This window comes from Malaya genurostris, chromosome 1 (genome assembly GCF_030247185.1).
Source record: "Malaya genurostris strain Urasoe2022 chromosome 1, Malgen_1.1, whole genome shotgun sequence".
Taxonomy (NCBI): domain Eukaryota; kingdom Metazoa; phylum Arthropoda; class Insecta; order Diptera; family Culicidae; genus Malaya; species Malaya genurostris.
This window is the reverse complement of record NC_080570.1, coordinates 71,307,813-71,331,806: the sequence shown is the minus strand read 5'-3', so window position 1 is coordinate 71,331,806 and position 23,994 is coordinate 71,307,813. Positions and strand designations below refer to the sequence as shown.

The 23,994-nt window shown below is 36.6% G+C and overlaps 2 protein-coding genes across 3 annotated transcripts; both read right to left on the bottom strand.

The window, feature by feature from the left end:
- Positions 1-2,195: 2,195 nt before the first annotated feature.
- Positions 2,196-14,791, bottom strand: LOC131440406 (bifunctional purine biosynthesis protein ATIC). Of its 2 annotated transcripts, none has more exons than XM_058611671.1 (4): positions 14,680-14,791; positions 4,239-4,366; positions 2,813-4,181; positions 2,196-2,748 (listed from the first exon to the last, which is right to left on the bottom strand). In XM_058611671.1, exons 2-4 carry the CDS (start codon positions 4,255-4,257, stop codon positions 2,364-2,366), a joined length of 1,773 nt encoding a protein of 590 aa, XP_058467654.1. In that variant the 5' UTR covers positions 4,258-4,366; positions 14,680-14,791; the 3' UTR covers positions 2,196-2,363. The 2 variants fall into 2 exon arrangements, with proteins under 2 accessions (XP_058467654.1, XP_058467653.1); XM_058611670.1 differs by lacking the exon at positions 14,680-14,791 and adding an exon at positions 4,450-4,565.
- A 649-nt stretch (positions 14,792-15,440) lies between these two features.
- Positions 15,441-19,228, bottom strand: LOC131440403 (endoplasmin). The gene is made up of 2 exons (XM_058611668.1): positions 19,021-19,228; positions 15,441-18,256 (listed from the first exon to the last, which is right to left on the bottom strand). The coding sequence occupies exons 1-2, from the start codon at positions 19,064-19,066 to the stop codon at positions 15,909-15,911; spliced, it is 2,394 nt and encodes a 797-aa protein (XP_058467651.1). The 5' UTR covers positions 19,067-19,228; the 3' UTR covers positions 15,441-15,908.
- Between the last annotated feature and the right edge of the window lie 4,766 nt (positions 19,229-23,994).

Sequence of the window (23,994 nt, the reverse complement as noted above, 5' to 3'; positions counted from 1 at the left end):
TTCCAAATTAGTCCAGGTATTGTCTCGAAAAAGACATAGTTTCTACAACTAGAATTATTTACACTTTGGATTATTTTTGAGCCCAATTTAAGATATTTTTTTACGTATTTGCCTCGTCGCTCATCACCTTATAATTACGGAAGCCGGATCTGAATATAATTCGGGAATTTTTTTATGTTATCATAATACGTTTCATTTGAATCTATATGTTTATAAAAATCGGCCCAGTCATCTCTGAAAAATCGGCTCATTTCCGTTCAAAATGTTGGACCACTATTCCCGGAAGTACCGGGAACTAGGAATCAATATAGCCAAAATCGGTTCGAAGAATTTTTACGTTCCTTGCATCATCATTTTGAACGACGGCTGGAAATGTTTATCAATAGTAATGAATTTAATTAGAAACAATTAAAAACGTACTTAAAGTATTGTAAGACTTCCCATTTGTTTTTGAAAATTGGTTCATTCATATTTTAGAAATTAAAATTTATTGTTTATTGTTTTTTTCCACTATTTTCTCCCACTCCCGGAATCGGTAACTTGGGACCGATATATAAACAAAACAATTCATCTTGTAATTTCGGAACCGGAAGTCATATCGAAATAGAATTACGGAATTTGGAATAGAATTTCATTTCATTCTAAGTTTGTGAGAATGCTCAGACATATCTGAAAAAAAACCTATTTTAATCCACCTAGTGGTGTAATGATGCCTTTCTCATATTACTCATTACATCATAAAAATAACCGTGAAATTCGCATAAACAACTGTTTATTGAATAGAAATAGGAAAATTTGTTCGGACCTAATCTTACAAACTCTATAAATCTTGTTTACCCTGTAGTTCCGGAACCGAAAGTAGTATCCACAAAAATAAGGAATTCCGTATGAAACTGTAAGACTTTTCTTTTGAACCTATAAGTTTGTGAAAATCGATTTGGCCATCTCCAAGAAAAGTGAGTGAGATCCTTTTTGCAGTTTTTGATCACACTTTTCCAATTCTTCCGAACCGGATTCAAACACAAAGCACGCCTTGTTCGTTTTGTGTTTTCTTCTTTTTTCGGTGTTGTACATATTGTTCTCTATATGGCGATTTGAAAACTTTGACACTCATCGCCCTGTAACTGCGGAACCGGAAGTCGGATCCGGATGAAATTTCACAGTAGCTTTAAAGACAGTATGAACTCTAACTCTAATCAAGATTTGCGAAAATCGGTTCAAGCATCGCAGAGAAATCGAAGTGAATTTAGTTTTATGAGTATTTCTTCTCCACTTTCGGTGCTCTCGGAACAGGAAAAGAGGGGACCAGTAGTGCCGAATTAAATTTTCATGCCCACAAACTAACAAGCTATGAAAACTAGAAGAATTTATCAGACAGTTTTATGGGATTTGTACCTGTTTTCAACCATCGTTCGTGGAAAAATACTAATAAAATGGGTAATTTTCCACTTATCACGCTTTAGTTCCGGAACTGGAATGTTCTGCAAATTTTTAGGATATTGTAAGACCTTTCATTTGAATCTTAGGTTGCAAAATTCGGTTGAGTTGTTCCAGAGATAATTGAGTGTAAACTCCGGAACCGGAAGTCACATTCAAATAAAATTCAATAGCAAGTTTGTGAAAATCGGTTCAGCCATCTCTGAAAAAAAGTGAGTGCATATTTTTTTTCATTTTTTTTGGTACATATCATCCTATATCTCCGGAACCGGAAGTTGGATCGAAATGAAATTCAATAGTAGGCTATGGGACTATGAGACCTTTCATTTGAATCTTTGTTTGTGGAAATCGGTTCAGGCATCTCGGAGAAATGTGAGTGCATCTTTTTGTTACACACACACACACACATGGACGGACACACACACACAGACATTTGTTCAGTTCGTCGAGCTGATTCGAATGGTATATGACATTCGGCCCTCCGGACCTCGGTTTAAAAGTCGATTTTCACAGTGATTGCATACCCTTTCTATATGAGAAAGGCAAAAAGTATTCCACAAAACTAAATTTCTTTCGTGTGAAAAAAAACCGCGTAGAAGCTACCGGAATGTTTGCTGGTGGGTGAAATGACATAGGGATATGACTGTTATTGATTGTTATGTTTACCAGATAACCGTGAAGAGATCGTAAAATGTGGGCAGACTTTGCATTCGTTGTCTTTGCTCAGGTATTCAATTTCGGATCGAAAAATGATTCGATTTTGTTTTAAAACTTATATTTATTGAGTTTCTCACTCTTTCCAACAAATCATATGATGTGCAGCGATCTCCAACAAGTGCAGCGCCAACAACGAGTGGATATGCGTGGACAGTTATTACGATATAAGACGGGCGAATGTAATGTAAACTTCAAAACTCGAGTAGATACTAGTGATGGAATAATCTCAAGTTGGTATGTATCATAACAATGTCATGATCATTGCAAGCCTCGATAACACCAGCGTCATTGGTCGAGCCAGATGGGCTAGCAATGAACGAAACTCCACTCAGTCTCGCCCGATCTACATTGTCTCGGAACGGGAAGAAAGCATCCGAACCCAAAGATACTCCGCTCAACTGCTTCGCCCATATATTTTTATCAGTCTCTGTGAGAAACTCTGGAACCTTCTCGTACATCGCCTCGAACTGAGCTATCGGCATATCCTTGCCAACTGTTCCGTTCACATAATTATCAATTGCGTTAGAAATTTCTGCACGTTTTACACCCTTTTTAAATTGCATAGATATAACGCGTGGGTGCAGTCGAAGCCACCTTATAAGAAAATAATGAACCGTGATTAATACAAAAAAATAATACACTCGGGAGATCAACTCACCAATTATCAGCCTTGTCACCAGCCAGTCGGGTACAGTGGATACGTGACTGCTGACCAGCTCCGATGCCAATAACTTGACCATCCTTTGCATAGCACACGGAGTTACTCTGTGTGTATTTCAGTGCAATTGTTGCGACAATCAGATCTCGTATGGCACCATCCGAAAGATTCTTGTTCTTCGTAACGATATTCGTGAATAGTGCTTTGTTGATGTCAGCATCGTTGCGTCGTTGTTCTAATTGTAGTCCGAAGAGCGTCTTCTTTTCCACTGGACTTGGTTCATATGTCTGATCGATTTGAAGTATGCAATAGGCGCCATTCTTTTTCTTTTTCAATAAATCTAATGCTTCCTCGGTGTATCCCGGGGCAATGATTCCATCAGACACTTCCCGAGAAATGATTTTTGCCGTCACAAGATCGCAGGTATCCGATAAAGCTACGAAATCACCGAAAGAAGACATGCGATCAGCACCACGAGCGCGAGCATACGCCGTTGCCAAAGGAGTAAGATTGTCGAACAGATCATCAACCATGCAGAGTTTTGCTTGATCCATTGATAGAGGTACTCCTACTGCGGCCCCTGCTGGGGACACGTGTTTGAAACTGGTTGCTGCTGGAAGTCCAAGTGCTCTTTTGAGTTCACGAACAAGTTGCCAACCATTTAATGCATCACAGAGATTAATAAAACCGGGGGCTGCGTTAACTACTTTTAAGGGAAGTTTTTCTAAAGTTGTGAAAATCTGAGCAGGCTTCTGGTGTGGGTTCATTCCATAACGAAGCCCAAGTTGCGAAACACCGGCCGAGTATTGCTTACGGAAGTAGTCCGAAATCAAATTATCGTACTCCGCAGTATGAGTGAAAGCTTTCAAAGCCAGCTGCCTTCGAGTAGTCTCGGTAGTATCACCAAATTGTTTAATTTCTTGTAAAACTTTACCATAATCTGAAGGATCACACAAAACCGTTACTCTGTTATGATTCTTAGCCGCTGCTCGCAAAAGCGTTACACCTCCAATATCGATGTTTTCAACTGCATCAGAAACTGTCACATCCGCCTTCGAGATAGTTAATCCGAACGGATACAAATTACAGACTACAACTTGCACGAGTTCATAGTTTTGGCGCTTCATATCATTCAAATCTGACTCTGTTAGTCGAGCCAATATTCCAGCATGAACGGCTGGATGCAAAGTTTTTACGCGTCCACCCAGCATTTCAGGAGCTCCTGTAATATCGGATACATCACGTACCGGTAGTCCTTGATCGCGAATGACCTTGGATGTACCTCCACTGGCTACCAGCTTCAATCCGAGAAGGTTAAGTCCGTTAGCAAACTCTAATAATCCGGTTTTATCCGACACACTCAGAATCGCTGAAAATATTGAATCGATCATTTAAAAATACATATGAGACTTAATTTGACTTTTACCAAGTTTCCCACTAGCCATGCTTCTGCAACTAATGATATAGCTCAGTCTGTACGATGTAACGTGATGTGCTGCGGTGTGCCGACTAACTTTAAGTAAAAAATTCAGCCTTGTATTGAATTGGTAACAACTGCAAAGATGGAATCGTTTATGAAATCAAATCACTTATAGTTGAAGTAAAAAAGATTAAGTGTTACTGGTATGTATACATACATAGAATGGTCGAGTTCTATCTCTATAGTATATGATTTCAGCGTGAGTGCAGTTGTAAATAGGAGCAAATAACCGAGTGCTAGTCGAAAACAAGGTCATCACTGCACTGATAACCGGAATATCAAATCAGGAAAATCGAAAGCATTGACGTATTGAATGTTTTTATGAATAGTTAATTTGTAAACATTATAATATTATTCTCATGGATCGTTTTGGTCATGCTGCTATCATTAAGGGGGTTGCTCTATGAAATGTTGAAAAAACGGCCTTTGTATTTGTTCTATATTGTACAAAACAGTAAAAATAGGGTAAACTTCTTTTGGAGTATCTTTAGATGCAAGTTTCATGATCGAAAAAAACCATAAAAAATCAAAATAGCGAAACATATCGAGTTGTAAAAAGTCATTTTCCCATTCCCGTTGTTGCCTGAAGTTAAAGTCAGAAACGTATAAATAATTTATCAATTCGATCAGGACCCTACCAAAACCTGTTTTAATCCACCTAGTGGTTCAGTGATGCCTTTCTCATGTAGGTAATATAAGTGATTGATCGATCTACCGAAGAATAGCCGCCCCTAGGCTTTGGGCGCGTACCCCCCCTTCCCCCCTTTGGCGGATGGGGGTGGGAGTCAATTTATACTTCGTATTGACAAAGCATTGACGTAGGATTTCCTTCTTCGTTACTAGTGTTCGTTTGGGCACCATAGCCTAGTTCGTCCGGTATGGAAAGTGCGGATCGTTGTAACCACCCCCCTCGGCCAGAGTAGCCCATAAAGGGAAAAAAAGATCGATCTACCGAACAATAGCCGCGTTATGTGCTGTACCTAAACTGTTTGATATAGTCGTTTTGGATTTTATTACGCTAAAAATCTTGTATGTTACACATCCTATGCCACAGTTTGGTGCAATATATACCGACTTCTCTGCTGCTGATGATAAAATAAACCACCAAATAGCTATTGCTAAACGAAGTAGACTTGGATTTAGTGGTCCTACCTTGAATTGGTTGCAATCTTATCTGATAAGACGTCCTATGACAGGTAAAATCGGTAACTGCACAATCGAATCATTTTCAGCAAACTCGGGAGTCATCTTGAACCCTTTTGGATGATTTAAACCTTTCTCTGCAATACCTAAAACGATCATTTGCAAATGACTTTAACCCATAATAACCCAGGGGTTTTCAAATTTGAACCAAATGAAATGATATCGTCAATTCATATTTTGTGTTGAAGATGCTGGGAAACGCCAAATCACATCTTTTTGAAAAACACAATTTTTTGATCATATTATATTAACAGATCGGCTGAAAAGTTCGTATCGTTTCTATGAGAGGGCGCCACTAGAATTAAATCCATACAATTTTCAGTTAGTACCAACCTTCAAAAGATACGTGTATAAATTTGACAGCTGTCTTACACCCTAAAGATATCAAAGGAACGTGTTGGACATATTATTCACGAATATTTGGATATGAGAAAGCTTTGTGCAAAATGGGTGCCGCGTGAGCTCACAATCGATCAAAAACAACAACAAATTGATGATTCTGAGCAGTGTTTAGAGCTGTTATTTTTTTCGTCGATATATAACAATGGACGAAACATGGCTCCTTCACTCCGGAGTCCAATCGACAGTCAGCTGAGTGAACTGCACGCGATGAACCGAACCCAAAGCGTGGAAAGACTCAACAATCGGCCGGTAAGGTTATGGCGTCTGTATTTTGGGATTCGCATGGTATAATTTTAATCGACTACCTTGAAAAGGGAAAAACCATCAACAGTGACTATTATATAGCGTTATTAGAGCGTTTGAAGGACGAAATTTCAAAAAAAAAACGGCCTCAGTTTTGTTTCATAAAGACAATGCACCGTGTCACAAGTCGATGAAAACCATGGTGAAATTGAACGAATTGGGCTTCGAATTGCTCCCTCATCCACCGTATTCTCCAGATTTGGCCCCCAGTGACGTTTTCCTGTTCTCAGACCTCAAGAGAATGCTTTTAGAAGCAATGAAGAGGTAATCGCTGAAACTGAGGCCTATTTTGAGGCAAAGGACAAATCGTGCTACAAAAATGGTATCAAAAAGTTGGAAGATCGCTATAATCGCTGTATCGCCTCTGATGGCAATTATGTTGAATAATAAAAACGAATTTTGGCAAAAAAATGTGTGTTTCTATTGAACGATACGAGCTTTTCAGCCGAACTGTTATCATGCACTGGGTCAATACAGTAGCAACAAAAATATATGCAATATATCTATACTTTGAAAGAGATAGTTTCTTATTCGTTAAAACTATATTTGGTAATCATTTATCCGATTCAATGTTATTTAAATAGTAGCGGTAGAAGTACTACCAGAGATGAAGGCACAATGTAAACAGAAATACTTGGTACATTTCGTTCAAAATGTTCATCTTCGTTTCGGTATACAGCGGATTGTTATTGAGAACATAAAACTGCAATAAGAAACTTCATTTGGTTTCATATTTTCATTTTTTGAAAATTTGTGTTTCCAAATAGGTCACCAATTTTCTAGAATAAACTATTTATCAGGAATTTTTGTACAATTTGTAGAGATTTGTTGTCTCTAAATTCATTCTTAAAATATAATATTGCAAAATAAAGTTATTTTTCGGCTCAGCACTAGGAATCAATAGTTTGAATAATGCCTCCTTTCAATCCAAATAATTCTATTTACTATAAACTTTTAAGTGTCCGTTAATCGTGAAACCTTTTTTTTCAACTGAGTAGTTCTTCATCTCTCCTATGGAATCTACCGTGAACTACTGAAGCAAGCGTTACACTCCATATTCAGGTGTTCATCAAGTCCTAAAGGGTCCCCCTCCGTGTCACTATTTTCTGCAGCCATGTCTTTCATAATTCCACCATTCGAAGGCATACCAAAATCGATATAATTTTCTGATGATAAGAGATTGTTAAAAGAATTAATTTAATCAGAAAATTCAGTTGCTCGGGTTGATCGATTAACGATTTTCTATGGAAAAAAATATTGCATTCACGATTTATGTTTTAGGCTTTGTTAAGACGTAAAGCCGTCATGAGCTAGTTTTTTTTTAAATATGGATAAGTATCTAATGGAGAAAACAGATTGGAAAACTGACATGCGAATACAATAATGTAAAGAACCGCGAAAATGTTATCGCAGAGAAGGGACCCGAACCCGTATCTAACTCCTAACCGGAGAAAGTGTTTTACCAATTAAACTACCCTGCGTATGAAAACACATAAAGAGAAAGTCTAACTGACGGTGAAAGAGGTGGATACGGTGGGTCGTGCTACCCAGCCAAAAATTTCAAAGACGGACACATCTGAAATTTCGGTTGGAAAATAATAGTAATATTATCAACATTAATCCCTGGCCTTTGGATGATGAGCTACAGGGTGCGTACCCCCGCTTGGCGGATGAGTCAATTTACACTTCGCGTATTGACAAAGTCGGACCATACCGAGATCGATCGTTCGCTTATAAATGTAAAAGATGAAAATTATTATGTTGTCTGGATCGATCACGGAGTGGACAGGACTAATAATGCTTGAAATTGACAATAGGTCATTAGGTGGTTTTTTTTCGAGCATTCTTATGCCTGGAATTGGTCACTAATTTGAATTATTTTGATCCAGTTGGGATGAATATTCGTCCTGAACTTGGTGAATTTAATTCTAAAAGGAGGACTATTGTTATCAGGAATAGGAGTAAATTGATATCTTATGAACCGTTTAGGAACTTTCAAACTAGAGATGGGCAAAACAGTTCATTTTAAAGAACCGTTCAATTATGAAGATTTCTGTTGAAAGAACTAGTTCTCCAGAGCCGTTCGTTCGTTCTTTTCATAGTTGGTTTGTTTGTTCAAAGACTAAACGAGAACTCACTTTTGTAAGCTTAAGCGAGGAAAAAAAGGTCCCTCGAAATAGAACTGAGGTTTCGTGACGAAGCTTTCTTATTAGTACCGTTCTTGAAAAAAGGTTGAGCGAGCTTAAAAAACAAAAAAAAGATCCCTCGACTTTTAACTGAGGAACTACCGTTCTCGAAAAAAGAACTATAGCTCGTTCATTCTTTCAAAAGAACTAGTTCTTTTGAACCGTTCGCGAACGAATTGCCCATCTCTATTTCAAACCTTTCCGATCCGGCTCGGTATCGGTAATGTTTACAAATGGCAATGACGGCGAAACTGTTTGATCAGGTGTAAATACACTCTCAAATCGGGAAAGGTTTGAATGTACTTAGATTTCTCCAACTTTGACACAGATGTGACACCTTCTAACTGAGAGTGTGAGATGTGTGTTTCTGGAAGAGAACGGTTCACGTGGACCATTTCATACAATCACACCTAGTATTTCTTCACGAAATACATGTAGTTCTTGTTTCCTGGATGCGTGCTCAACACTAGAAGGCCCAAAATTTAGTTTAGACCTAAATTGCTCAAAAGCAGTCAAAATGGTTGAAAGAGAGAAAAACAAAAAAAAACTGTGACAAATTAACTAAAAACTTAGTGCATATATCGTTAAATAAAAAATAAAAAAAGCACAGAACTTTAAGCAATCCTTCCATTGTGTACATATAGTGTCTTTGATGGGCAATCTAGTGCGCATCCTTACATTGTATAACTTAACAAACTTACTAACACATGACTTTATTTTATTTTTATCACGAGAAACTATAAAAAAAAGATTATAGACAAATACGATATGGAGCGGAAAAATCCTACGGTGCCACTAGAATACCAAAAGGAAATTGAAAACAAATCAAGAGCCCCAGTAAAACGACGAAAAATAGGTATTTTCATGTAATAACTCATTTGATGACATATTAACTTTTGGTAAGTCACAATATTTCTATTTTTATTATTACTTTTATTATTATCATTATTATTATTGTTGTTGTTATTGTTTTATTATAAATATTATTGTTATTATTATTGTTGTGGTTGTCATGATTATTATTTTTTATTGATATTATTTTTGTTATAGTAATTATTATTATTTCTTTATTCTTGATAAATTATCAGCTTGAGATATTAACAGATTTCTCCGGCATAGTCAAAAAAGCAATGCAATGGGGAAGAGGAAATGTAACGTAACTTCGACAAAGATAGAAACAATCAGAATAGATTAGATTGGATAGTGTAAGTAGACCAAACATATCTACATTGATTAGGGAACTTCAAAGTAATAATCGTAAGTACCGCTTCATACATAAAAGACTATATAGGAAAGCAGGGCCAAGACCGAAGCGGATACAATGCGAAATTTTCCAAAGTTTCATCGACGAGGACATTTAAGACACAGAAGCAGCTGGTAGGATGACAAAATACCAATACGATACAGACGCACGACTCAATGATTGACTGGTTACAGGGTGAAGCACACACTTCCTGCCAAGTGACAAATTCTCTGGCGAACTTGCAATAGAAGATATTCGTATCTATCTATATTCGTATCGTATCTTGCAATAGAAGATATTCGTATCGTTGTAAATTGATAACCGTAAAGGAATCTGTCGCTTGGGTTACATGCTGGAGGATTTCCTCCTTCGTTACTAGTGTTCATTTGGGCACCATAGCCTAGTTCGTCCGGTATGGAAAGTGCGGATCGTTGTAACCACCCCCCTCGGCCACAGCAGCCCATAAAGGGAAAAAAATATTATCAACATTAATGAAAATAATTTGTTCTACTTTAATTCTATATTAAATTAAATCGTTCAACAACTATTATGTCATATTTAAATTCAGCGGCATTGGAAACATATACACACACCTAAAAAAATCGTGTAAATTTACTTCTTTGGAGAACGACATATATGAGCGTCAAAAATAACTCAACTTTACAGTAAATATAACTTATATTTAATTCATTCTGACATACTTTTAAGTATATCATTCTTGTACAATTCAGTCGTTTCACGGATTACGTTCTATGAATTGTGTCATATTTAGATTTGCGTCACCTGTAAATTTCATATTTTTTGCTGTGCAGTTTTGCGTATGATGTATCGTCTGATTTAAGATCTGGAAGATGCCAGATTCCTACAGAAACAGTGGAAAATCTTCTCTAATTGGTGCGATTCCAATAGAAAAATTTTGAACGCATTAAACGGTTCCGTAATTTCGTTTACTCACAAACCTTATAAAGCCGTATTCAATTATACCATTTCCCAGACTGTTCTCAAACGAGATTTGGCCGTCAAGTACTTAGAAGTCCTGTTCGATACAGAGACTTAATTTTTAGGATCACGTCGAATACTTTGACGTTTTATATTCAGTAGCACAAAGAACTTAAAAATATATATATTACCTAAAGGTAATATATTTCTCTATTCTCGATTGTGGTCTTGTCGTTTGAATTCCCTATTACAAACTCGATATCTTAAGTATCCAAACCATTCTGCCAAATTTTTTTCGATGCGCTCGTAAACTTATCGACCTCGACTTGTTATCCGTTCGTCTCTAAAGCCAGTTTCGTAGTGGATTTGTTACAACCAATGTTTCATCATAACATAACTAGTTACGAAATAGTTGTTTAGGTTTCCAATCATAACATCTTTGTCATATTGAATTAAATATAATTTATAAGCTATCGTTACTTAATCCAAACATATCTTTAATCACAACAATGCTTCTAGCTACTAGATGAAAATAAGTTTATTTGACTTCAATAGTAGCAACCCGTAACTAGTTTTGATACTACTTTACCCAACTGTGTTGCAACGAGAGCACGAACATGTTTTTTTATGTTATACTGGTTAAAACGAGGTGACAGCAGTGTTTCTTTATAACGTAAACATTGAACTAACTATCATTGGTAAGTTATCGTTACTTGATTCTAACATATCTTTAATCACAGCTATGCTTTTAGCTACTAGTTGAAAAAAGGTTTATTTTCCGTTTCGAAACCATTATAAATACGTAAGCGTATATGTAAATCGTTACTGTGAATTAATGTAGTAATAACTTAGATATTATAAGATTATAACATATAATTTCTTCATTGATTCAGATAGTAATCGGTAGTTTTTCCAACGTTATGATAACGAAAATGCAAACAAAAAAACTTTTGTTGGCTTGAGTATGGCGAACACAATATGGAGTCTCAAGAAGTGTATGAAACATAAATGAAACCAAGATATTACTTTTTTCAAAACTACTTTTTGCCAATAATGAAAGGCAGAATAGTCATTTTTGCTCTATGCACTAAAAATCGTTGTGAAATTTGTACCTTGCATCAAGTTTGTGATTTAGAGTACTCTTCTGCTTTTTTTTATTTTATTGAGTATTCTAGATTCATTCAATGTTTATAATGTCGATGGTGACTAAGTTTCAACTAGTTTACTTGAAGACAAGTTATTTTCAAGTTATGAAAAAAAAAGTTATTTCAGTATGGCATTACAACGTAACGACAATTTATTTTTAGCCGACTTAACAACTAGTAGAAACTGCGCTTTTTGAGTCATGCAAAGTGGTTAGATGTTAGTAGCAATCACTCAGATATTTGAGTTTGCAAACTAGTCACAAACAAGCTAGCGTAACCAAAATTGTTACTTGGGATTACATTCCTTATGTGGAATTTGGTCTTTCTGTTTCAACAGACTTCGCAGCCGATCCTTAGTGTACAGAATCATTGCATGGCTAGTACTATGGACACAGACTAACAGACAGGACACTCAAATTAGATTCTTCAATCATTTTAACGGTCATTTCGAGTATTCCTTTATTTGGGACAGTACTCACATGTGTCATGATGGCGCCACGTTACCCTATCAAAAACATCCTGTCTGTCATCTAGACTGTGTTTATTTTTTTTCATTTACCAACAGAGTTGCCATTCATACAGAATTACCTGTAATGTATTGATTTGTATACGTCCATGCGAATTTCACGCAGGATACAAATTTAATACATATTGCCAAAACTATATACATAATTGTGCCTACTTCTCATCCTCCAATGCAATACAAAATCGAACCCGTTTTGTTACAATATTTACTTACTTCTGGTCTGCCGCCACTTAAATTCGGGTGAAAACTACCAACACAATAAAAAAATAGTCTAGATGAACAACGTTGAGTCAAATAAATGGTTACCTTCCAACATCGCGAAAAAGTTAAATATATTATCAACGTAATCCAATAATTTATTATGAAAATTCATTTTTAAATATTTTGATGAAATCAGGCATCCCTGCAAGCAGCTGATCGGTGTTGACAAACGAGGGGAAACCAACTAGTAAAAAACTTTTACATAACACAAGGGGTGTACAGATAGTAAATAGTTCGCGCAGTACAATATAGGTGGAACTAGTGCATCACGAAAAATTATTTTTATAAGAATTTACTCATACTGTCATGTCTGTTAGTCTGTGCTATGGATCCTACTGACACTAAGAATCCTTCCAGGTCGAGGCTCGAACATACGACAACTGGCTTGTAAGAACAGCGTCCTATGCATTGAACCGCCAACCCGGGACACCTGTCTCGCAGTGCTGTTAAAAAAATTTCTAAACTCCCTTTTAAGTTATCAAGTGCTAGGCTCCGTTATAAGGTTGGTTGGTAGCATTAAGTCTATGATAATTATTACCCACTATTTGCATTACTTCCGGAAACTGAGAACTTGTGTATTAAAAGTCGATTTGTTTGACCATCAATTAACAAGATACTCAAATTGGAATAATTTTTAGCAAACTTATGAAGTTTTTACGTATGGTCAATTGTACTGTAATAATTGAAAGATAAACGAAAAGAAACTGTCATTTGCTGGTAAGACCTTTTCTTGTGTTTGCCGTCATTTCACAAAGAGTTCGACAGTCCCACGACAAAAGGGCCTATCTGCAAATGACAGTTTCTCTTTGTTTACTTTTTCTTTCACGATTTACCGCACTGATGTAACATTTGTCGCGTTACTCTTCGCAAACCTTTCAAGGTAAAACCATAAGCTTTCGATTTATATTGGAAACTTTTGAGAAATTTCAGTAATGGCTCCGTAATAATCAAAAGAGAAAGTAAACAAAGAGAGGCTCTCGTTTGCAGTTAGGCCCTTTTGTCGTGGGACTATTGAGTTGTTCACGAATGTTCTTCCACATGTTTTTGACGTGTGTATTAACACTTGTCCGGTTCAATACCGATGCGAAACGGTGCTGGACAAGTGTGAATACACGCATTGAAACGTGGGAAAGAATATTAGCGCCCGTGCACTGAACTAACACTGGGCGACAGTTCAATGCATAGGCCGCTGGTCTTACAAATCTGTTGTCGTATGTTTCAGCCCCGAATTGTAAAAAGTCGTAGCACCAGCCATGCAATGGTTCTGCACGCTCTGAATCGTCTGTCGAAACAGAAGGACAAATTCCACAAAATATAACAAGTTAATAACAAGACTTTACTGTGAAACTGAACTTTGCGAGTATATTCACACTCGGAGATGTGTGAATGCGCACCCATCAGCACATGTGAAAGAAGAATATTCATCCCGGCATAGTGCGAGCATATTCTCCAAAATCCTGATCTATGTATGTTTGTATGTAAGTAGCCACCATCCTTGCTCTGCATGAGGTTCCACTCGACACTAACTACAAATGTTATTACCAATCTCAATTTAACATTTCGCTGGTGAAGGTGTCAAAATGGGATGGGCGGCACCTTAGGCCGAGTGACCGACCTACGCGCAAACCGCGGAAAACAGAGAATTTCTTTCCAACAGTATGATCCAAGCGATTGAATAATGATTTTTTTATCACTTGTCAAGCTATTCAAGAGATAGTTCTTTGAAGAAGGGCGCGCTAAATATTTTACAACTGTTGGTGAGGAACGAATGCGACTAACACTGTTCTTTCTTAACTCCGATTGGCACAACTTCATTATTCAATTGTAACTAGTGTATATAATTCAAAATAAACATATTCTCCAGAATCCTGATATGCAAAAAATCATCACTTAATTTTGTAACGCACACGAAATAGCTAATCACCCATATTCTGTACTTCAACCAAATCGGATTGTTCCGATCGAATGTGAAAAATTTCCATTCTGTAATTCAATCGAGTGATACTTTTGTATGGAATACTCGAACTTGATCGGGGTTACAAAATGGCGAAATAATCCGATTCGATAGAACTATAGAATCGGGATGAATAACTTTCAAGCTACGAATCGGTTTGATTGAAGATACTTATCACAAATTTTGATACACAATTTGTCAATAAACTATGATAAATTAACTTACATCAGCAACAGCGAACACACGTTTCGACGTACTGCTAGACGAATCAAACAACATTAACTGCCGGTTTAAGATTTCTCATGTGTGTAGGCAAAACAGGTATTCATATTTTCACACGTGTTTACGTTAGCATTTCTGACATCTCGCTTACAACCACAAATACAAAACCGCCTCAAAGTACGATGTATGCATTGGTGATAACCAAAGTTTTTTTTTGAAATTTTCTTGCGAAATTGAGCAATTTTACGTCCATCAAACACACACGGATGCAGCGTGAACTGATATGAAGATAAACATTAGAAAAGGTCCAAAGTGCAAATGATAATTTCGTTTTTAAGGTACTATCAGTAGTCCTTATCTCTACCTACTTACATTGAATAATGACTAAAACTACCAACATTCAATCATCTACATTGAAGAAATTATTAGAAAATACAGAAATATACCGTAATAACTGAAAGAGAAAGTAAACTAAGAGAATCTGCCGATTGCACATGAGACCTTAACTAAACTAGAAAATCGTTCATCGTAATACATTTATATCAGAATTAAAAATGTGTGCAAAACATGGTCAAGTTCGGGGATCCTGTCTTAACCTCAACTTTTATCAAATTTCCAGTATTTCGCGGATAAGAGTGAATCACGAAACATCTGTAAAAAATCTGCGAAACAATGAGTAGATCATTCTCTTGACTATTTATTGGCTGTATGTGGGTTCATGTCGTATTTTGATGCTAGATTATAAGAAGGATATCAACTTGAAATAAGTTTAGTTATATTATAGTTATCATTTATTTCCTCGAATCATAACACAAAAAATTCTGGTGTACGTAAACTTAATTTGTTCTGATCATCTATTTTTCTGGTTTGATCATTCAAAATGTGATGATTCACTTTGTAAAGTTCACAATTTGCAGTCTTGCAAACAGGATATTTAAATCCAGACGTAGATGAATAAACAAAGAAATCGCTGTTCATACCACTCGGAAATGCAAGTTTCTTACTATCACTAAATGAACGGACGATTATCTAGACTTAAATGAAGCATTAAAAACATGCTTTCTAACGTTACTTTTCTCGCATTAAGAAACGGAAAATTAGCTTGACTATGTTTGATAAACACAAGGACATTAGTGGTTTATCGATTTAAAATCAGTCCAATGATGCTTGCTTACACACTACCTACACATTCATTCTTTCTAAGGAAGTAATTCTCTCTGAACTCGATCATTTCACAGTTCGTCATGGTCGGCACTGTCATCGGCATTGACCTCTTCTTCGTCGTCGTCTTTGGAAGCACCATCGCCGCCATCGTCCTCCTCAACGAAGTCCTCCACCTCGGGCTGTTCATCCAACGATACACCAAGATTTTGTCGCATCATTCGCTCGATACTGTCGGCAAAATCGGCAGTCTCCGGCAAATGAAAGCCTGATCGAAGTGTAGCAGTATTGAACATCAGAATAGCCATGTCTTTTGCAACGATATCTTCAGCGTCGGATTCTACACGTCGTAACAATTCTCGCATCAACGGGTGACGCGGATTAATTTCAAGCGTCTTGCGCTGATTCAGATAATACTGGCGTTGCGGATCGTCCGTTTTCTGATGGGCATTGGCCATGGCTAATCGTTCCATGTTACCTGTCCATCCAAACATGGAAGCAACTAAAGCACACGGTGAGTTTGATAAACGTTCGGAGACTTGGGCTTTCGCAATCTTGTCTTTAAGCGCAACATCGTTCAACCACTTGAGTAGGGGCACGAATTCTGCTTTAAGTTCTTCGAATCTCGCTTTGGATTCCTCTGACTCGTTCAGAACGAAACCTTCCTTAGCAACGTTTTGGAACTTCTTGCCATCAAACTCGGGTAGCGCGGAAATGCTGTACTCATCGACTGCTTCGACAAGATAAAGCACTTCGTATCCACGAGAAAGTAGACGTTCCACGAATGGCGACTTTTCAACCTCGGCTCTGCTGGAACCGGCGATGAAATAGATGTGTTCCTGTTTTGATTTCATTCGAGAAACGTAATCAGAGAGACTGGTGTACTCCTTGGAACTTTTGCCATTAGATGACTGGAAACGTAGCAGTTTGGCGAGACGAGAACGATTGCTAGGATCCTCCATAATGCCCAACTTGATGTTTGTCGAGAATTCTTTCCAGAATTTTTCGTACGTTTCCTTGTCGATTTTCTTTATCATATCAAGTGCCTTCCGAACCAATTTTTTCTTTATAACCTTGATCAATTTGTGCTGCTGAAGAGTTTCTCGCGAAACATTCAACGGAAGATCGTCCGAATCGACAACACCACGAATAAAGTTAAGATAGTTTGGCATCATGTCATTGAACTCATCGGTGATGAACACACGACGTACGTAAAGTTTGATATTATCCGATTTTGTTCCATACTTATTGAAGCTTTCCGACGGCTGTACCTTCGGAATAAAAAGCAATGATTTGAAGGTCACTTCTCCTTCAGCAATGAAGTGTGTGTGCGTTAGTGGCTCCGTTGTATCTTTAGTTAAGCTCTTGTAGAACTCAGTATACTCATCATCCGTCACATCGTTTGGTTTTCTTGTCCAGATAGGTTTACTATCATTCATAATCTCCCAATCCCAAACAGTTTTCTTGATTTTCTTAGTTTTTGGTTTTTCGTCTTCTACTTCCTCTTCAACCTTTCCGTCCTCTTCCTCAATTTGATCTTCATCCTTCTTTTCAGACTTCTCAACAGGCTCATCGTCTACTGGAATCTCCTCTTCCACTTCTTTGCTGTTCCACAAGTAGATAGGGAAGTTAATAAATTGTGAGTATTTCTTGATTAACTGTTTAACAGTATCCTGTTCTAGGAAGTCTTGAGCTTCGTCCTTCAGGTGCAAAGAGATTTGTGACCCCCGCTGCAATGTATTGCCACGAGGATCTTCTACGATGCTGAAACTAGCGGCATCGGACTCCCAAATGTACTGCTTATCGTCGTTATGCTTCGTTGTCACAACGACTCTATCAGCCACAAGGAAAGCTGAGTAGAAACCAACACCAAACTGTCCTATCATATCATTGACGTCCTGGTTTTCAGATTTAGACTCCTGCATTTTTGAGAGAAAATCTGCTGTTCCTGATTTGGCAATTGTACCCAAATTGTTGACTAGATCCTGCTTTGTCATACCGATACCAGTGTCAATAATGTGCAACACTTTCGCGTCTTTATCAGCCTTGATTTTAATCTCGAGGCTTTCATTACTATCAAGAACTCCCGGATTGGTAAGGGAAAGCAACCGTATTTTATCGAGTGCATCGGATGCGTTCGAAATCAACTCACGCAAGAAGATTTCTTTGTTGCGGTATAATGAATTGATGATAAGTTTCATCATACGATTAACCTCTGCTTGAAAGGTAAATTTCTCCGACTTCTCGCGTAGTTCCTTCATTTGAGACACATTCAAGCCGTCTAATTTGATTACTTCCTCCTCTCGCTGAACTGCCTCAGCATCAGTACGGGAGGCTTCTTTCGAGGCACCTAGGTCCTGTTCAACTACCGGAAGATCTACATCCTCTACGTCGTCATCCGCGTGCACCGGGGAAAACCCTGCAAATGATAAACATGTGATTATATTGATAATGTATGAACAATCGGTTTGACTAGGAGAACGTAGTAACATATTAACGAAACAAATTAGTGATATTCACGAAAATTAAATTAATATTGTATGGAGACCTTTTGAGATCTTTTTCCAAGCCTGTTTGACTATGAAATAACTTTCATATGCGGGTGGAAATTAACGCTCATCATAAGAACGATATAACTACAGATATTAATTAATTAATTTATTTGAACTAAACATGCCTATAAAAAGGCAAAATTCATATGATGATCAGCTAAGATAGTATTCTGCATCTTTTCAAAGCAACAATAGACCACTGCGTAACACTGACGTGGCTTTTATGCATTCTGAATTTGATTACGATTCAATATGGTTGTTCATAAGAATTGAACTAGTCTTTTGCATGATAGTATTCTAAAGGCGAATTTGACTTCAGTGGAATACTGTAGCCCATGCAGGATATTTTTATTTCTTTGAAGGTTTATTACATGAACCGCATCTTGCCATCGCATGTAAAATTGAAACTTCTAATGAATACCTTACTCCACCAAAATCAAATTGCTTTTCAAATTAAATACTTTTTTTAAATAGATAATGGAACGACATTTCTTACTATTTGTTTATGTTAATACAAAATAACAATGGTAGTTTACAATGTTTCAAACACCACGTAGTCTTTTCCGGAAAGTTCCATTGGTGTAATAAATTAATGACAACTTAAATGCCATTAGTGAATCCCGTTACTTACCTGTGAGCAGAAAAACTCCACAAATGAGAAGTAGCAGGTACTTCATGCTTGTATTTTTCTAACGTGCCAGAGGAATTGTAAGATTATTTTCTGAACTTTTCACAGTAATCAGAAAAAAGAACTATTACTGAAATGAATCAGTATGCCAACCGAAGCAACCTTGCTCAACAAGAATCACCCAACCACCATCAGAACCAAATGAAAACTAAAGAGCTCATGAAGCTCCCTATTAAATAGGTATGGTCTTCAACACACATAAAAAAGTACCACATCTTACATACACAAATCCAGAGGCGATTTGGCGCACGTTGATTGGTCCAAAACAATGCCGGCTTGAACCTAGCAAAGCAGGGCTGTACCATAGAACACACGTTGAAATAACAGTCATCTCGATGAGTGAGCCCTGCAAGCATTAACAGCTCAACACTCAAAATAATAATCATACACTGAGCCAAAATCTCCCATTGGATTTACATGAAAAATCACATACTTATTGAAAAAAGCCCACCACATTATATTCATATGCATCGTGTAACATTTATATGATAGTTTATAATATTTAATTGAAATCTCGATAACTTTTAAGTGTACAGCACTTACACCTTATGTGTGAAGCACGTAGGTAGATTTCATGTGTAAAGCAAATATAAATTACGTGATTATAAGCTGTGAAAATTGTTTGAAATAAAAATGGCAGTAAGAAACGAATAAGAGAGTGCTCGCTGGTTTAGGATTCGAAATTGTTTGTTTGGTCTTTTATGTAAGTTTATACGAGCTATCAAAAAATAATTCTAAAAATAATTAAATTTAACATTTTTTAGAATGCTATATAGTTCAACTGCGAACAATACTGTCGGACAACAGCGACTTTTTCGTTTCATGTAGGCAACGGAATTCTACTTTTATATGGACGCTACAATGTGCCAGTTATTATAAGTATCAATTTAGCTTACATATTCGTTATTATAAAAATTAGTAAATTCATTTTAAATATATGAAGGAAACGTAAAATCATTTTCATTCAATAAACATCAGTCATACTGCCAATAAATCAATAGAAAAGTATTTGATTACCATTGGAAAAATATATAGAAGTTAAATGAAATACCGATAAATAATATATGGATTTCATATAAGACACATGTGATATACTAATAATAGGTACGTGAAATTCACATAAAACATACGTGTTGCCAACATTGATTTTCATTATGTGGGACACATGACTGTCATATATGGGAAAATTAACTTTTATGTGCAAAGTATTATGGAAAATAATCATATGTTTTTGCATTTGAATACTAAGTGATGTTTATTTCGAGTGTATTATAGTTACGTGAAAAGTTATGTGAATATTTTCCACCTACTTTTCACGTAGGTTTTAATGGACTGGCATTTAAAAGCTGTTTAATGCATAATCCAGTAAAAGTTACGTGTTTCATAGGTAAAATGTAATGTACTGTTCATATCACATTTATCTATCAGTTCATATCAAATTTAGATACCAGAAAATTACTATTTTATATATTGGTTGAAGTCGAAAGGGAGATTCCAGATTTTGATATAAATCTATGAAATGAAAAATGCCATGAAATATAAAACATTTATTTCAGAAAATTGTCATATAATTCCAATGGCTTAAGAAGTAACTAATAACGTCGTGGTATCTCAAATCGGCAAGCCTCCAGAAATCGTTTATGTTGTCACTGCCATCCAACCGAAGCCGAAGTCGAGATCCAAGAACTCCCACAACACTACCGATTCAGGTTGAAGTCGCATTACATGGTTCCAGTGTCTCTAGCTTCATACCGACGGCCTGTTTAAAGCATTCGGCAGGAGCGGGTAAACTTCCGGACTCACGCAGGCACTCGGTCCAGTTGAACACATGGAAACTTTCATACTGGAATGGTCCGGTCGATGGAGTAAAAAATTGTAATTAAATAACTTTTCTCGCAAATATTTACACTACTTACACTTCGAGGGCCACTGCTCGCCATTTTCAAAATCAAGTTTTTCACACTGGAAATCCACGTAGATTGTTTGACGTTTGGTCAGTTCACGTAAACCTTATGTGATGACTATATTCACACTCAAATAAAAATTCACGTTCGATTCACTTGAAAAATCACGTAGAATGGTTTGAAATGTCAAATTGAATATTTTACGTGACGAAAATGAATGTTATACGAACATCCCCTAAAATGAATATAGTCATCACATAAGGTTTACGTGAACTGACCAAACGTCAAACAATCTACGTGGATTTCCAGTGTGAAAAACTTGATTTTGAAAATGGCGAGCAGTGGCCCTCGAAGTGTAAGTAGTGTAAATATTTGCGAGAAAAGTTATTTAATTACAATTTTTTACTCCATCGACCGAACCATTCCAGTATGAAAGTTTCCATGTGTTCAACTGGACCGAGTGTGCCTGCGTGAGTCCGGAAGTTTACCCGCTCCTGCCGAATGCTTTAAACAGGCCGTCGGTATGAAGCTAGAGACACTGGAACCATGTAATGCGACTTCAACCTGAATCGGTAGTGTTGTGGGAGTTCTTGGATCTCGACTTCGGCTTCGGTTGGATGGCAGTGACAACATAAACGATTTCTGGAGGCTTGCCGATTTGAGATACCACGACGTTATTAGTTACTTCTTAAGCCATTGGAATTATATGACAATTTTCTGAAATAAATGTTTTATATTTCATGGCATTTTTCATTTCATAGATTTATATCAAAATCTGGAATCTCCCTTTCGACTTCAACCAATATATAAAATAGTAATTTTCTGGTATCTAAATTTGATATGAACTGATAGATAAATGTGATATGAACAGTACATTACATTTTACCTATGAAACACGTAACTTTTACTGGATTATGCATTAAACAGCTTTTAAATGCCAGTCCATTAAAACCTACGTGAAAAGTAGGTGGAAAATATTCACATAACTTTTCACGTAACTATAATATGATTATTATTTTGAGTGCATTTTAGGGGATGTTCGTATAACATTCATTTTCGTCACGTAAAATATTCAATTTGACATTTCAAACCATTCTACGTGATTTTTCAAGTGAATCGAACGTGAATTTTTATTTGAGTGAATAAATTCATTTCTCCGTGAAATTTTCAAAACGACGTAAACACCGAGAAAAGCGATGTTGAAAAATGATCGCACGTTTTTAAATCGTATGTGCAAATGCTTTGGGAAGACGAAGACAAACACGCCCACTTGCTGTTATTTTTATCATTCATTCCGATTCTGAATTAATTGTTTCTTGAATGTGCCTTAACTCGTAGAAATAACAACAAAAAATCGATGTGGTGAACATTCTTTATTTATTTATTTATATGATCAACAGACACGATATGGTTCTAATGACAAATTTTAAAAACGTGCAAAAAAATCAAGTATTCTACATGATTGAATGATCTCTGTAAGCTAGTAACAGCATTGGTCGCACCGACGTTGGTAGGTCGTGAAGGTAGTCGAAGAAATGCGGTGAACGGTCCGAACCTAAGACAAGACCTGACAATTGGCTTCTTATTCTTCCTTCCGAATCATCCTTCTCGTCATTTTCGCCCTGTGGATTAAATACTAGAGTGACTATAATCAGAGTGGCGACAGCTGTTCGTTTGGAATGGCAGCTCCCAGTTCCAAACGAGCAAACGACCTGTCAATTTAATGTAAAGCTAATGGAATGTTTTGAATTGTTGCCAAAATTACGGATGAGATGTCGTCACTCTGGTTATAGGCACTCTATTAAATACCAACGTATTGGCTACAGTGTAGCCATATTTGCAGATTTTTTAATAACTTTATGCTAAGAAAAAAATATTTATTAAATTTAAATTTTTAGACTCGGTTTTTAATTTGAAATAAACATGAAAAATGTCTTGGTGAATGCATTTTTTTATTATATATTATGCTTAAAAACAATTAATTGAGCTTTGATGACAAAACACGAAGTATCTCATGTTGGACGCAAAATCGAATCCATTGTTGTCGTATTACCGGATCTTTTGGAAACCGGAAAAAGTCAAGTTTGGATAGAAAGGCTTAGTGAGACCACAGCACAGACTAACAGACATGACAGTATGAGTAAATTCTTATAAAAATCATTTTTAGTGATGCACTAGTTCCACCTATATTGTACTGCGCGAACTATTTACTATCGGTACACCCCTTGTGTTACGTAAAAGTTTTTTACTAGTTGGTTTCCCCTCGTTTATCAACACCGATCAGCTGCTTGCAGGGTTGCCTGATTTCATCAAAATATTTGATAATGAATCGTCACAATAAATTATTGGATTACGTTGATAATATATTTAACTTTTTTAGCGATGTTGGAAGGTAAACATTTATTTTACTCAACGTTGTTCATCTAGACTATTTTTTATTGTGTTGGTAATTTTTACCCGAAATTAAGTGACGGCAGACCAGAAGCAAGTAAATATTGTAACAAAACGGGTTCGATTTTGTATTGCGTTGTAGGATGAGAAGTAGGCACAATTCTGTATATGGTTTTGGCAATATGTAATTAATCTGTATCTTGCATGAAATTCGCATGGAGGTATACAAATCAATACATTACAGGTAATTCTGTATGAATGGCAACTCGGTTGGTAAATGAAAAAAATAAACACAGTCTAGATGACAGACAGGATGTATTTGATAGGGTAACGTGGCGCCATCATGACATATGCGAGTACTGTCCCAACAAAAGGAATATTCGAAATGACCGTTTATGTGGTTAAAGAATATAATTTGAGTGTCCTGTCTGTTAGTCTGTGACCACAGTGTGCAACAGTTCATTCTTCTCGTAAAACTAAACACACTTTCGAGTTTACACTAATTTAACAAATCTTTTTTGGTTACACTTTAATTCACTAAAGAGAAAAACGGTTTGATACTGATTTTAATTACACAGTGTTGCCACTATAAACATTTATTAGATTGAAAAAAGTGAAACAT

Coding starts and splice junctions, on each gene's coding strand:
- LOC131440403 (XM_058611668.1), bottom strand. CDS start 19,066: ATGAAGTACCTGCTACTTCTCATTTGTGGAGTTTTTCTGCTCACAG. Junction 18,257..19,020: donor TGGAGTTTTTCTGCTCACAG/GTAAGTAACGGG, acceptor TATCATTTGCAG/GGTTTTCCCCGGTGCACGCG.
- LOC131440406 (XM_058611671.1), bottom strand. Junction 2,749..2,812: donor GGTGACAAGGCTGATAATTG/GTGAGTTGATCT, acceptor TTTTCTTATAAG/GTGGCTTCGACTGCACCCAC.